Raw genomic sequence first — 15,743 nt, 5'->3', positions numbered from 1 at the left:
AAAAATAGGTCAAAAACGGGTCAATCTCGGGTTGATGGGTCAAAATTGGATTTTCAGGTAAAAAACGGGTCGATTTCGGGTCAAAAGGCTCAACCCAAACCCAACCCGATTTTTGAAACGAATCGAAATGTTGAACCCGAACCCAACCCAACCCGTTTCGGGTTCGGGTTGACCCTAATTTGAAATTTTCTGGTCGGGTTCGAGTCGGGTTTTCGGGTCGTGTCAAATATTGACACCCCTATATAAAAGCTATACATTTATTTAGAGGTTTGATGGAGAAGTATAGAGAGATAAGGAGGATCTACATATGACGTGTCATGCTCGACGCTGACCCTACTTTGGCCATCAATCACTTTACCATATTGCATTTCAATATAATTCTTGTGATCTAAATGCAAAACAATTTTGAAAGAGATCATAATCTAAAACATCAATCGACTATAACATTAATAGACTACTAACATCAAAACAAATAGTCAAGTAAACAAATCTTTCTTATATCGACAAAATAAACCTAAAATAAAAACTAAACCTGGCACTTATGGTTTAAACTTATCTTTCTCCTTTCTTGCAACAGCTAGAATAACCATCTGATGAGCTACAACGCCGACAAATATATGCAACTTTAATATAGTAGTCAAGTATAGAAGAAGTAACACTTATATACACATTAACAAGTGAATGTAAGAAAATTGTATATAATCGTTTAATAGAAATTATGAACAATATGTTATAATATAAGAGGTGAAAATGCTGCTACATGTAAGAGTTATGCGAAATGTTATATTAATATAATTTCATTAGGTTAGTTGCATTCAATATGGAAACTATATATTACCTGTAAATCCTACATTATTAGTTGCCTTCCAATATGTACATTATACATTACTATTGGTAATCATAAAAAGATTTCAATTCATATCATAATTCCCTTTTTTCGCCTCAGAATGTGTCATGTCTAGATGCTCAGGTCTATTTCTATAGCCCGTAGGCTTCGAAGGTTGTACTTCCTCTATCACCCGTAGGCTTCATATTATAACCATAAGCTTTATATCATACTGAAATTGCACTGACTTTATTGAGCCACACTATCCATCAGAGTGGGATTGCCCCACCCACCTATCATCTAATATGACATTTTCTCAAACATATCTGATAATTGTATTTTCCTTTCTAGTTTGTATGACACTTAACTATATATATAAATATGCACATGCATGCAGATTGATATGTTTGTCATGTGTATTAGCATATAAGCAGTTATGATTATATGAATAATATACTACAAATCACCGTATGATAGAATTGGACATAGCAGCATCATATAGTAAAATTACCTATTACAAGAAGTTACATATGGAATGGTTGCATGGATCATAATTTCTGGCTAATCCTAACAAGCAAGAGTACAAAGACATGTCACCCACAACTAATTCAAGTGCATGTGTACAGATATACTCAATCAACATACATACTATACTAAAAATGAATTTTTAATAAACTAAAACGTAAGAGATCAGCTCAAATACACATGAATACTTGTAACATCAAAATCAACATAAATCGTATAGAGTCAGCAACAACTGGCATGTATATTGTGCATATTGACAGCTTGCTGCCCACAAACTTTCGATAAAATAGACAATCAAAGTTTGGATAAATTCGTTCATATCTTATTTGATTTTTCTTTTTAAGAAAGTTCCAATATAGCTTTTACAACATACGAAGGTTTGGCCCCGTGTCTGTCTGTTGTACATGCCCACTGCTTTGCCATAGGTCTATTAGAAACTTGATTGATTTCATCGATTGGGCTTATGTTCTTGCATAACTATATTGGATAATGGCATTGCAAGTACGATTAAGGATCCAATCTTCCTAGTCGGATTGTAACTCGTTTAATTTTTATCTTGACAATCTAAGGCTGCTTGTTCTTTTTACTCTAGTTGAATTTGGCAACCATAACATCTTCTCTGTATTGCATGGTAAATAGCACTTTCATTATTTATCCTTTTCTAAAATATTCTTATTTAAAGATATTAAGAACGATTATAATTGTATGAAAAGGTTCGCTAATATGTTTTTTTTTTCTTCACCAAAATTGTAGACCGGATTTATCCAATGCCTTGGTTTCATGAATTGCTTCTTTGAGTTTATTTCTTTAAAAAATAATTTATCTGCATGCTTTTGCCTCAGGTTTTGGCAATTGTCTGTGGTATCATACCATTTTTAAAGAGCCTAATCCTGAAAGATGATGCGCCCTTCTTTTTTTTCACTGACAGTTGCCTCATCCTTGGGTATGCTGCAAATCCTTTCTTCTCTTTTACTGAACTTTTCCCATTTATTATTTTGGCTTAAATGCTCTAGATTGGTGACATGCTGAATGTGTCCATGTAATCCTTCTAAGTTTGGGTGTGAATGAAGGCGAGATCATCTTATAAGCCCCATATGATGCAATATTGTTGGCTAGGCCACGAGTCTACATGATGTAGAATGAGAAGGCCAAGGAAAAAAAAATGATTTTTCATGGAAGAAATCATTGTATAAAAACCGTTCGAGGTGAATGCCTTGAGATGCGTCTTGAATTGAGGTATAAAAAAATGCCTCGAGGCTTAAGCTTCATTGTCAACGGCGAGGCTTATACATTTTTTGTTTGAGGTATGCGCCTTGAGGTGTTTGAGGCTATGCCTCAATGAGATCATTTTAAAAAAAGTATTACAATATATATGCTCCTTGTTGACCTGGACACCGTATGCTATATATATATATGTTGACCTGGACACCGTATGCAAAGAGAATTTTTTTTTTTTAAAATCCCATACTTGCCTAGACGTCCGCACGACTTTGCACGTCGAAGGCACGTCCATGACACTCCTCCCACATCGCACGACCTCACGTCGTTAAATACCCGAGAGAGGAAGGGCTTTAACACTCTCCTTACGCATTCCCTCTTGTGCGTTTCTTCGCTACTTCGTTGTTGGTTGGCTCCGCCCCCTTCGACGACGTTCTCGTCCAGTTGGATTGGAATTTATGACATTTGATTTGAAGCAACAACGGGAGCTCCGCTCACTGTGAAGGTAACTCTCTCCCATTCGCGCGCTTCTTAGTCCAGATCCCTAAAATCCGCCGAAGCTCTCAGCCTCCTTCGTTGTTGATCGACTTCGCTCCTTGGGCGACGTCTGTTTATCGGATCGGAAGTAAAAGACTGTTGACCTGCATGCTATATCCAAAGGAAACAAAAAAGGGGGAAGCTCAAAATCATACATTGCCCGATGGATCCACGATCCCTGCCGAAATTGCGTTGATTCGGAGCCGTTCGCGTCGCTTCCCCGTGAAACCCTGCTCAAAATCTGCAATCTCACCTCGATCGAGAGCCCAAGTCGCCTTTAAATACTGAATCAACCCCATGGCTTTCGGCTGCTTCTCCCTTCGGCTCCACACACGCAGAAACCCCTACTCCTCCGATCTCCTCCTCCAAGCTGCGAGCCCCATCCTTGTCCGTCTGTCAAAGCCGACCGAGCCCAAGCAGACGATCGACCCCCACCTTTCATTCCCTTTCCCTTCTTTGTGCCGACCTGCTCTTACCCGCCGAACTCCAAGCCGAGAGGGAGGGAGGGAGGGAGGGAGAGAGAGAGAGAGAGAGAGAGAGAGAGATAATTAACTTTAATTAACTATAATTATTAATTTAATTATAATTATTAGAATTAATTATGATTAATTGTAAGTAATTAATCATAATTAATTTTAATTAATTAAGATTAATCTTAATTAAGGTTAATACTGATTAATTATTATTTTTAAATTAAAATTAATCAATAATAATTATTTATAATTAATTAAGGCTATTTATAATTAATTATAATTACTCATAATTAATTATAATTAATTAAACATAATTATAATTTTGTGAATATAATTAATAAAGTGGAGGAAATACAAATCCCTCTCTTACCTCGATGTTTGTGTCGGACCAGAAAATCGCCCCAAGCATATCTTTAGTGCGCGTGGTGGGATGGGACCTCGGTACGAAACCTACGACGAGGTAGGTGAGTGACCCCTCGATCCACGTGCCAACCACGACAACCCCTCGAAGGTATGAAGTTTTCTAAACTCAAAACCCTACTTCAATGTTCGTGGCGGACCGGAAAATCGCCATGCACGCCTTTGTTGCGCGTGGTGGGATGGGACCCCGGTGCGGCGCCTACGACGAGGCGGGTAATCACCTAAAAAAAAATCTACTTCAAAGTTCGTGGCGGACCGGAAAACTGCCCCATGCACGCCTTTGTTGCGCGTGGTGTGATGGAACCCCGGTGCGGCACCTACGGCGAGGCGGGGTCACTCATAAGTACCCCCGAGCGGGGGGAAAACAAACTGCTTTTTCAAAAAATGTTTTTTAAAACCTCATGCACGCCTTTGTTGGCGTGGTGGGAGAAAAACAAAATCACCGCCGCGGTGTCTCATAAACATCAACCGTGCACGTCTTTGTTGACGTGGCCGGTAGGCGGCCTCTTGGTTTTTCCCCTAAATGGGGGAGGCGACGGGGACTTGGAGCAAAATGGAACTTGTGGACTTGATTTAATCTACTTAAAATGAACTTGAATAATATAAAAGAAATTGATTGAATTCAAAGAGCACATAACTTGGACTCTCATTTGAACTTCAACAATGACCCGACCTATATGAACTCGAACTTGCTAGGTGAACTTTGACATTGAACTCAAAACTTGTGGACATTGAACTTGAACAAGACATGGACCCAAGAGAACTTGATTGAACTCATGTTGAACTCGGACTTGAACTCTACAAGACAGCAGGGGACTACTTGCACTCAAATGAGTTGAACAAAGAACTAGAACTTGTACTCAAACTTGGACTATAATTTGAGCAAACATGAAGAACCTTCACTCGAATTGAATATCAATCAAACTTATAAATATAGGACTTGAGCTTGAATGAACTTTAAAGAGCTAAACTCATAATGACATGAAATTTGAAATGAGCAAGGATCAAATAATTGAGAAATTGACATTGGATAGATGAATGTCAAAGTGCAAATAGAGGTTTGTAAGTAGCATCAGTAAAATGCTGAATATCATTGGTGATGAGCAAAACTCCAAAGTTGAACTTCATGCAAATGACATCTATGTCAATCATGCAATCAAACCTGCAAGCAACGACAATCAACATGCATGAAGAAGTGAATGAATGCAATTAAGTTACCATACAAACACATATATCCCTTGCATGCATAAGGTGGTTGATTGGCACATCAAGTGCAAATACCTACGAATATGAGATGACCACATTAAAGTGTAAATTCCTACAAGCTACTACAGGGGAACTCTTCGCTCTTATAATGATTCTATCTATAACAATGATAGTGAAGGCATCACTAGTGTGGTGTATCCTTTATAGGAAAAAGATAAAAGATCGTGGTGAATACAAGGATCTACTATCTGTAATGGAAAATGCATCTCATGCACAATAATATACATAGGCGGGTGATTATCAATAGATGTGGATGTCATAGTACTCCTATAATCAATCACCATTCAACGTCCAATAAGTCTATCACCCTTCTTTGCATGTATAGCTACATACGCTGTGTATTATGCATCAATAGTATGGGAGATCTTCTACAAATAAGAGATAGAAGATGGTGACAAATACGAATGATCATTATTAATAATGAGGGAGTCACCACATACATAAGAATGCTCCTACGGGTGATGATCTATAACGAATAGTAAAGGCTAAAGTCTCTTTGTAGCCAACAACCATATAGTTGAGGTTAACACACTGGCCCGCTACAAGAAGAGGTGGGACACATTCAACAAATGCAATCACCTATAGGCTGTCGTATGATACTTGTTATACATGCCATCACCTAATTAATATAGAAGACTTCCAGCGGTCGTCATCATTTGTAACAAAGGCAGGAGATTAGTTTGTGCACTACGATCCACCTACATAAAGCAACGAGTAGTACACGACAGTCTACCTGTACAAAGTAGCGAACAACTCTATTCAGAAGCTGCTACGCCACGCCACCGAATCCGCAACATCCATGCAAGTGGACAGAAGGCGTCTATAAATATTCCAAAAATACCCCCGCACGTGCACCGTAGATTGTATACACATAGGTACACCAAAAGGGGTAAAAGCAATCAAGAACCCGCATTGGCCCCGACGAGCATGTTATTGATACACACGAGACATCTAGGGATGCTGCGTGGGTTATTAAATTTGAACCCGATCCTCCTAAGTAGATGAAAAGGAGTAGACAGGGTATAATTATAAAATGCCCCCAAACACCCGCATGGGCCCCAGCGAGCGTGTTATTGGTACACACGTGACTTCTAGGGATACTGCGCAGGTCAATAAGTGAATTTAAGTTCGAACCCAATCCTTCTATACAGATTAATAGGTGTCGACAAGGTTCGAACCAACAAACAAATATGTGGCCGTGGCGACCAGAATATTTGTTTTAATACATTTATATTAGGTCTTCAAGGCCTATAATAAAAAAAAATCACTAACAAAGGCATAAAACCCATGGAACCTGATCTTCCGTCGACCAATATACAGAGTTGACAAGATTCAATCCATAAAGAAAAATGACCCCAAACACCCCGATGATAGTCGTGTTGATTGCTTATCTCAACTGGAGGGATTCACAAATACTTTCAAATGCCGTTCCAAATATCCAAAAATCCAAAAAAATCTTAAAATCTAAAAAAATCCAACATATTTAAAATTGAAATAAATCCATCAATCACTTAAAGCAAAATCCATCCACCCTCCGCAACAATTTGTCCAGGTGGACAAATTAAAATTAACTTCAGCTCACAAAGAGCCAGATGCCTAGTCGAAAATATCACTAGGATCCATTCTCAAACAAATTTCCTGCCAGTAAGGACGTGGTACGTGTCTTCTATCCGACGGTCTGCCGCCAAGTGGCACCGCAGGATAAACGGTTATGACTCGGGGCCCTCTGAACTTAGTGGTTTTGCCGCCAAATGGCACAAAAGATAGCGGTTATGGCAAGAGCCAATACGTTCCTTAGTGGCATCAAATCCTTGAGACATGATCAATAAGATATGATCGATAGGGCACAAAGTCCTTTGTTAGCTAAGGTGGATTCAAATTTGTCCCCTTAGGAAAATATTCCCCCCAGGGTCTACAAGGTCTCCTTGGACAAAGCAACCCATGACTGCCGACAAGGATCCTTCTGTCAGGTTGGGTCAATTATCTCCTCTGACTAAGTAGACCAGGGTCCACGATGACCCGGGATGACGGAACCATGGGATCTTGATTGGGTCCATCATCTATTCCCCCACCATCCGCTTTAAGTGAAAGATGGTGAATTTTCTATTTTAAATATCAAACCTACAAACTCTTCAATTTCCAACCATTTTCCAACATCTGAAACCTATGTTGCTACTATATGCCAGATAACACGTATTCTCCACGTATCTGATTGACGACTAGCCTTAATCGAAAGTTCTCTCTCGTGATCGGGAGGGGTAATTAACTATAGTGGCTTGCGTCTATAGGAAACCAGAACTCATATCATAAAGTCCTCGCAAAATGAGGGCGAAATCTCTGGGTAGTGTCTTATCTACGAACCCATCTGCCTTCCAAAATTTACCCCGGAACATATTCCGTTAAAACTCCCCTCGCTAGAAGAAAAAGCAAATAGCGCGGCGGGGAGGCCGAGGCCGAATTTCTGGAGCCCATAAAGACGGGAGCTCCCTCACTTTGAAGGTGATTTCTCCCTTCCCACGCACTTCTTCTGCTAGATCCCGTAAATCCTTGCCTCTAATAGAGGGAAACAGAGAGGTTTACATCTTTGTGAGATTTAATAGCTCCCTAATCCTACCTAAATCCTTTTCAAACTCTGTTTGCATAAATTCTGTTCAAATCTCGTGTAAATCCACATCAAATCCTGCATTAATTGTGTTGTAATTAAATTAATTATAATTAATTTATAATTAATTATAAACTAGACATAATTTATTTATAATTAATTTAATTATATACTAAAATATAACTAATTATAATTAGTTTTTTAATAATTATAAATTAAATCCAATTAATTTATAATTAGTTTTAAATTAAACATTATTAATTATACATTAATATAATTAAACATTTTTAATTTATTATTAATTACAAATTAAATTCATTTAATTTATAATTAGTTACAAATTAAATATAATTAATTATGTATTAAGTATAATTAATTATAGATAATTTATGATTAATTATAAATTAAGATGCTTGCTCGATGCATGGGACGAGTCGGTCAACCACCTATCACGTTTTTTTTAGCATGGTTGGAGGGAACCCGGTGCGACACATGCGACGAGGTAGGTAAGCAGCCATCGACTCCAAAATCCTGTCCTCTATGCATGTGACGAGCAGGTAAACCACCTATACACATTTTTCTTAGCTTAATAGGAGGGAACTCGGTGCAACACAAACTTTGAGACAGGTAAGAAGCCCTCGACTCCAAAATCCTGTCCTCGATGTGTGTGATGAATTAGTTAACCATCTATACACGCTTTTCTTAGCGTGGTAGAAGGGAGCCAGATGCGAATCATGTGACGAGGCAGGTAAGCCCTGTAAACGCTTTTCTTAGCGTGATGGAGATAACTTTAAGTACCCGTTTGTACCTTAGTGCATACGGGGAAACAACTATGACATTTTTATGCATGTACCTTAGTGCATACGGGGAAACAACTATGTATAGCAGAGAACATGACTTGAACTGCAAGAAATTGAACCCCGAATCCTAAAATGCATAATCAAGATAAAATACAAATGTCAAATAACAATTTAATTTATTCAAATGAATCCAAGCAAACAAGCAATGGACTCGTGCTGAATAAGACCTCGATGCATACAAACAAACAATACTCAATTCACGGCATCTGAATAGTCACAAACAAATATCAATCGTCGACACCTGAATGTATGGTACACAACAGCTGATGCTGACAAAAGTAACAAACTCTTATAATAAATAGTTCCCATGAGGCTAAATACAATGTACTTTCATGTAACATCGGTCAACTACAAATGCACAAATATCACCCACATGCAATAATGAAGAACTTGCTATGTAAGCAATAGTCAATATGTGGGGTGAAATGACATACTATCGAGTGACAAACAAGACCTTGGTACACATAAACAATAAGAGATAGACATTTCACAACATTTAAACAATCACAAACAAAGACCAATCATCAATACTTGAATACATAAGTACACAATGAATGATGCTGGTTTATTCATGATAGACAGTTAACTCCTACAACAGTCCCTACTAGGTCAAATGCACTGTACTTACAAGGACAACAAATAGTTGCAGAATACATAGGTGTCTCCTATATGTGTTATTGGAATCTCCAACACAAGCAACATTGCCTGTAGATTGAGATGACAACACTGACAATTGATAGTAGAAGACCTGTCCTTGCAAATAAGTATAATCAATGACCACCTGAGATTGGTGAAAGGTGGATATGATGTAAGAACAACGACTCTTCTACGAACACTTCTAGGAGATCATATTGAATATGACCGGTCCCTGTAAATTAACATGATCCATTTGCGGATAACAACAGTGGGTACACTATGGAAGACCTCTGTGGACACAAAAGTATACAACAACATATGACAAATGCTAGCATTGGCTAACTCTTCGAAGAGAACTCTTGTATGAGTAGGGCATCCTTCTTCTTGGAAGATTGGAAGAGATGTTTAAGCAAATTCGAACTAAACTTCTTGATGTTCCAAAGTTTCTTCTTTGCCTTTTGTCTGAGAGAAAACATCTCTAATATCTATAGGCCTTAGAAGTGCAAATGATGTTCGAAGTTTGCATTGCAATATATTATATCATGCACACTGATATTGCTACGGTATCGCCTCTATCAATGCTGTTCAATCAAAGAATACAAGTACCTACTGATTTCTTGGATAGAATCCTCCCATGAGAATGACACCTCCTGTAAGAATGGAAGAGATGTTTGAGCAAATTCGAATTAAATTTTCTGGTGTTCCAAAGTTCCTTTAAGAAATACAAATTCTTTCAATACTTTCATGACGATCAGACTATTATTCTTATTGAAGAAGACATGAACGATAAGAGCACCCAGATATCTCAACTTTTCTTAGAGGCCAACTACCTAACTATGGAGGCTACATCTTGTAGAAATCTACAATACTATAGATCCTGAAAGGATTATTTTTAAGGCAGCGGCCGCTGATTTTAAAATATAGGGCACCAGGAAGAATACAATCATCTAAGGTTGGAATGATTAATTTTTTATTCAAGCCAATAACATAAAATGATGATGATGGCATAATGGAAGGGTTGCTTATTAATCCCTATATTAGCCTTAGAAAAACCTCCCGATGAATGAGAAAATGGAGTTTATATCAGAACAATGAGATATCTCACGAAAATTGGGTGATAGCGCTACGATTCACCTTTAAACAAAAGCAGGGAATCAGTAGTAAGAACCACGGGCCAGATCTGTAATACTTATACAAGCAGACAAAAGACATCTACAAACTGCATCGCCATACCATCATATCTGCAACATCCTTACAAGCGGATAGAAGGCATATACGAGTATCCAAATAGAACACTGCATTCAAATGGCGGTCACTCTCACAACTGATCAGCGTCAAAATATTACAAAAAATCCCCTCACATATGCACCGTAATTTGTATCCACATAGGTACATGTTTGATTTTAAAAAGTGTAGTTTTGAAAAATATTAATTTTCTTTAGAAAAAATTAATTTCTTGAATTTTAAAATTGAAAGCGTCATTATGAATGATATATCACCTCGAAAGGTGAACATATCATTCCATAATAGGTTCAAATTACAAAAGTTTAAATTCTTCCTGATCATCGTAGTCAAACTCAGGGAAGAATTATATATGACCCAGAGGGTCAAAATTAAATTCGAGTGTTTGACGATAATGATCCGGATAGGAGGATCATTAATTTCATAATCAAAATCATAATAATATAATGACATATCTTTATGGAGAAAGAAGATATCGTTTATTATTAATCATTTAAAAATGATGATAATGATCTCATATTTGATTTTCCCAAAGAGAATTAATTGAAGTTTTTGAAAAAAAAATAATTTTTGAAAAATTAGATACGAGTTTCTAAATCTCCTACTAGCATAAGCTCTCATAGTTAATTACATCGTAGGAAAACCGAAATTTCTTACGAACACTCTCGATTAAAATAGCAGTACGAATTTATTTAAGAATTCAGAGTTTAATTTCAAAGGAGGTAAGGGTTGGAATTTCAATAGGGATTTAGATCAAACTGGAGCATTTATTTCTGGAGTCAAACGAAGAAGGGTAGGAGGTGTTTTGAGATTCTGACTTACTTGAGAAACACTCCAACCTATCCTAAGTGTTGGGCTTGAATTTGATTGAAAGAGATTTTGTTTGAATGATCAATTTTGTTAAAAAATTGGGATTCAATTCCCGAAGGTTGAGGGCTTATATCATGAGCTTGCCTCAGAACCTAAGTCTAAATTGATTACTGAAAATCAGTAACCCGAACCTAGCTAATGCAATGCAGGATCTTGACTTACGGCAACCTAGATTGGAGAGCCAGCTAAACCACCTAGTCTCTTTAAAATCATATGTCCGGTCATTAATGAAAGAATGGTTAATGATATTCATTAGATTGAGTTTAAGGAAAGCGAGGTCGACCATAGTTGTCAATATCGCAAAATAGTGCGCGTCATGGCGCACGGCGCGACGCGGCGCACCTACGGCGCGACGCGGCGCACCTACGGCGCGACGCGGCGCACCTACGGCGCCATGTTCATGGCGAGGCGCATGTGCTTAAAATATCACGCGCTATTTGCACCATATGTGAGCCATGTCGCATTGCACATGGTTCAAAATAGCGCGCCAAATTATTTTTAAATTTCAGTATACTTATCAATATTTTTTATATTTAAAAACATATCTATATTTTAAGATAAACGACTATTCGCTGCTCTAATTTTACGAAAGATTTTCTGTTTGCTGCATCCGCCGAACACATCCCGTAGTCCCTAAGTCGAAGTCGCTGAATCTGTCCCGAAGTCGAAAGTTTTCTGTTTTCTATTTGCTGCATTCGCTCCTTCCGCCAAATCCAGCCGAATCTGTCTCGAAGTTGAAGTCGCTGTTTCCTTCGAATCGTCCCGCAGAGCGGTGCTTCCGCCAAATCCGCCCCCTCCTTCATCTGTTCCAATAAAAAATCTTTCTAGCTGACTACGATTTGCAACATCCATCTATTCCGAACAACTCTGTTGTTTTGCATGGCTATTTCTTACAAGAATTTACAACTTAACAGGTATGCTTGATATTTCTAGGTATATGCTCGGTACCGCTAAATAAATGCTCGGTACTGCTATGTATATGCTGGATACCGCTCGGTACCGCTATGTACTTGCTTGGTACCGCTAGGTACATGCTCGGTACCACTAGGTAGCTAGGTATATGCCCGATACCGCTCGGTACCGCTATGTAAATGCTAGGTACTGCTCGGTACATGCTCGGTACCGCTCGGTACACGCTCGGTACCGCTAGGTATACAGGTACATGCTCGATACCGCTCAGTACCGTTATGTACATGCTCGGTACCGCTCGGTACAACTAGGTACACACTCAGTACCGCTCGATATCTTTCCATACAAACGAACTTCAGGTCGAACCCCGCCAGGGGGCAGCGCCCCCTTGGACCCCCCGGCAGCCCGCATATTATGTTTCTTGGACAATATTATATTTCTTTTATCTAAATTTGTTTGCTTTTAGTTGATCATAAAATGTTAGATTCAGTTCATTCTTTAAAAAAAAGATCAAGCATGGAAATATGCTATACTAACAAATGAATCCGATAACAACACAGTGACATGTATTTTTTGTGGTAAAATAACAAAAAGAGGAATTACACGCCACAAACAACATATCGTTGAGGGTTTTAGGAATGCAATGCCTTGCTCTAACTGTCCCGAGCACGTGAAATCTGAAATTAAGGCATCCATGTTGAAAAAAAAGGATTTAAAGGAATAATTTAATGACATATCAAATGTCAACCTTGCTGAAGGAGAAGGAGAAGACTTTGATGTGATGACAGATGATATTTTAGTTACTAAACCATCCAAAATATTGTGGACAAATAAATCTAACACATCTAGTCAATGATCGACATCTACATCTATATTGAAAACATCACGACCTAACGGTACATTAGATACTTTCCTTACACCAAATCCTGAAGATATAGTAAAGCATAGAAAAGGTCAGTTTAACAAATAAACGGATATAACTAAAAAAGAAATGAGGGGAAATGCTATTCAAGTGTTCAGTAGATGGATGTACGATGCTGGGATTCCATTTAATGCTGTGAACTATGACAGTTTCCCTGCTATGGTGGAGGCACTTGGGCAGTTTGGACCCGGTATAAAATCTCATAGTTATCATGAGGTACGAGTTACTTGTTTGAAGAAAAAGGTTGGACATATACATGAGCTATTGCAACGCCATCAAGAAGATTGTGTACGATATGGTTGCTCTCTAATGGTAGATGGATGGACGTCGAGGAATGGGAAAAACTTAATCAATTTTCTTGTTAATTGTCCAAGAGGTAGTGCATTCATAGAATCAATTGATGCTAGTTCTTTCTCCAAAAATGTTGTGAAAATGTTTGATCTTTTTTGCAAGTACATCGAGGTTATTGGACCATATAATGTGATCCAAGTGGTCACTGATAATGCATCCGAAATTGTTCTTGCAGGTTTGTCACAACTTTTATTCTAAAGTTGTGTTATTTCATGAAGAATTTATATATATCTTAACTTAAATTATAATGACATAATAGAAAAATTATTGATGGACAAATGTCCTCACATTTATTGGACTCCTTGTGCTGCTCACTGTTTGGATTTAATAATGGAGGACGTTTTCAAAATTCAAAAGCTAAGGCGATGCTTTGAGAAAGAAGTAGCAGTACACAGTTTTATATATTCTAGGCCTTGCTTACTTGAGTTAATGAGAAAGTGCACAAATCAAAGAGCATTTGTCAAACCTGCAAAGACTCGTTTTGCAACAGCTTTCTTAACTTTACAACGTTTTCATCAACAATAACTGAACTTGAAGAAAATGTTTACTTGTGAGGAATTTATCTTGGGTCCTTATACGAAAGAGGCTAAAACAAAATAATCTCAACATATAATCTTACAGCAATCATTTTGAAACACTATAGTGTATGCCTTAAAATAGCTGGTCCTTTATTAAAGATTCTTAGATTAGTTGATGGAGAGAAGAAGCTCCCAATGGTTTACATATATAAAGCAATTGATAGAGCAAAAGAGGCAATTGCTGCAAGCTTCAATAAAAGTGATAAGTATGATCAAATTTTTAAAATGATTGATAAAAGATGGAAAGTGCAATTACATAGGCCTCTACATGCAACGAGTCATTTTTTAAATCCTGAATATTTCTTCAAAAACCCTGATATTGCCAAGGATAAGAAAATAGCTGATGGTCTTTACCAATGTATTGGAAGATTATCTCAAGATGTAGTTGAAGAATATAAAATCCGTAATGAATTAAGTTTATACATTAGGGGTGAAGGACTATTTGGTATTCCTCCAGCTGTAAGACAAAGAACTATCTGATCTCCAGGTATCATTATTTACAAAAAAATTAAGACTAATTTGCTATATAATATTAAAAAAAAATTCATTTCTTCCAGGTGATTGGTGGTTGGCATATGGACAAGGAGATCCCAATTTACAAAGCTTTGCTATCAAAGTCCTAAGTCTAACATGTAGTTCATCTGGATGCGAACTCAATTGGAGTATTTTTGAACATATAAGTATTTTACGATGTATGTGTTGATTTTTTATATATGTTCATAATATGTTAATGTAATAATATTTTAATTGCAGCTTCATAGCAAACGAAGAAACAAATTGGATCATAGTCGCTTAAAAGATTTAGTTTATGTGAAATATAATAGAACACTGATTCAGAGATTCAATCATCATGATGTCATTGATCATATTTATTTGACTGAGATAGATGATGCAACTGAATGGCTAACAGGAAAATTAGATGATGGTCTAATGAAGAAAATGACTTTATTGTTGGAGAGGAAGATTTAGCTTGGACAAGTGTTGCTAAGGCTATTGATGTTTATGATAAAAGCTATAATATTCGGAAAAGATCTAAAGGAAAAGAGAAGGAATCTTCAATTAGGCATGATGTTGCTATTGAGAATGATGACGAGGAGGGTGATGAAGAGGATTATGAAGTAGGAGATAATGTTGATGAAGATAATGAAACTTTTTTAACATTTGCTGATGACGATGATTCCCAAGAAGAGTAGATTAAATTTTTATTTGATCTTTTAAAAAAGATTATAATATTTGAATTATGAGATATTTGGATGTTATTTAGTCAAACTTATATATGTTATGATTGTCTTTCATTTTTAATAATATTTCATATTCATGCTTATTATTTTATAATTTTTATATAGTTTGCGTCATATTCAAAATGGCGCGCGCCGCGCCGTGCGCTATGCGCCATGGCTCCAAAGGGACCTTTGCGCCATGGTGCGCCATTCGCCGTTAACAGGTATGGGGTCGATATCTAGAACATATCCTAATTGGCCCATTTGACATATGTTCGATATTTGATG

At 37.4% G+C, this 15,743-nt stretch overlaps 1 protein-coding gene across 2 annotated transcripts in view; it reads left to right on the top strand.

Moving 5' to 3' along the window:
- LOC110113551 (protein PIN-LIKES 6) overlaps positions 1-15,743 on the top strand; it is a 62,152-nt gene that overhangs the window by 33,090 nt on the left and 13,319 nt on the right. For both annotated transcript variants that reach the window (XM_020846187.2, XM_020846186.2), the window contains exon 8: positions 2,194-2,294. In XM_020846187.2, coding sequence (XP_020701846.1) covers positions 2,194-2,294 — 101 coding nt within the window. The remainder of the gene's footprint in view (positions 1-2,193; positions 2,295-15,743) is intronic.

Source organism: Dendrobium catenatum, unplaced genomic scaffold (assembly GCF_001605985.2).
Source record: "Dendrobium catenatum unplaced genomic scaffold, ASM160598v2 fragScaff_scaffold_1557, whole genome shotgun sequence".
Classification (NCBI taxonomy): Eukaryota; Viridiplantae; Streptophyta; class Magnoliopsida; order Asparagales; family Orchidaceae; genus Dendrobium; species Dendrobium catenatum.
The sequence above is the reverse complement of the archived record's forward strand: the minus strand, read 5'-3'. Positions and strand labels throughout refer to the sequence as shown.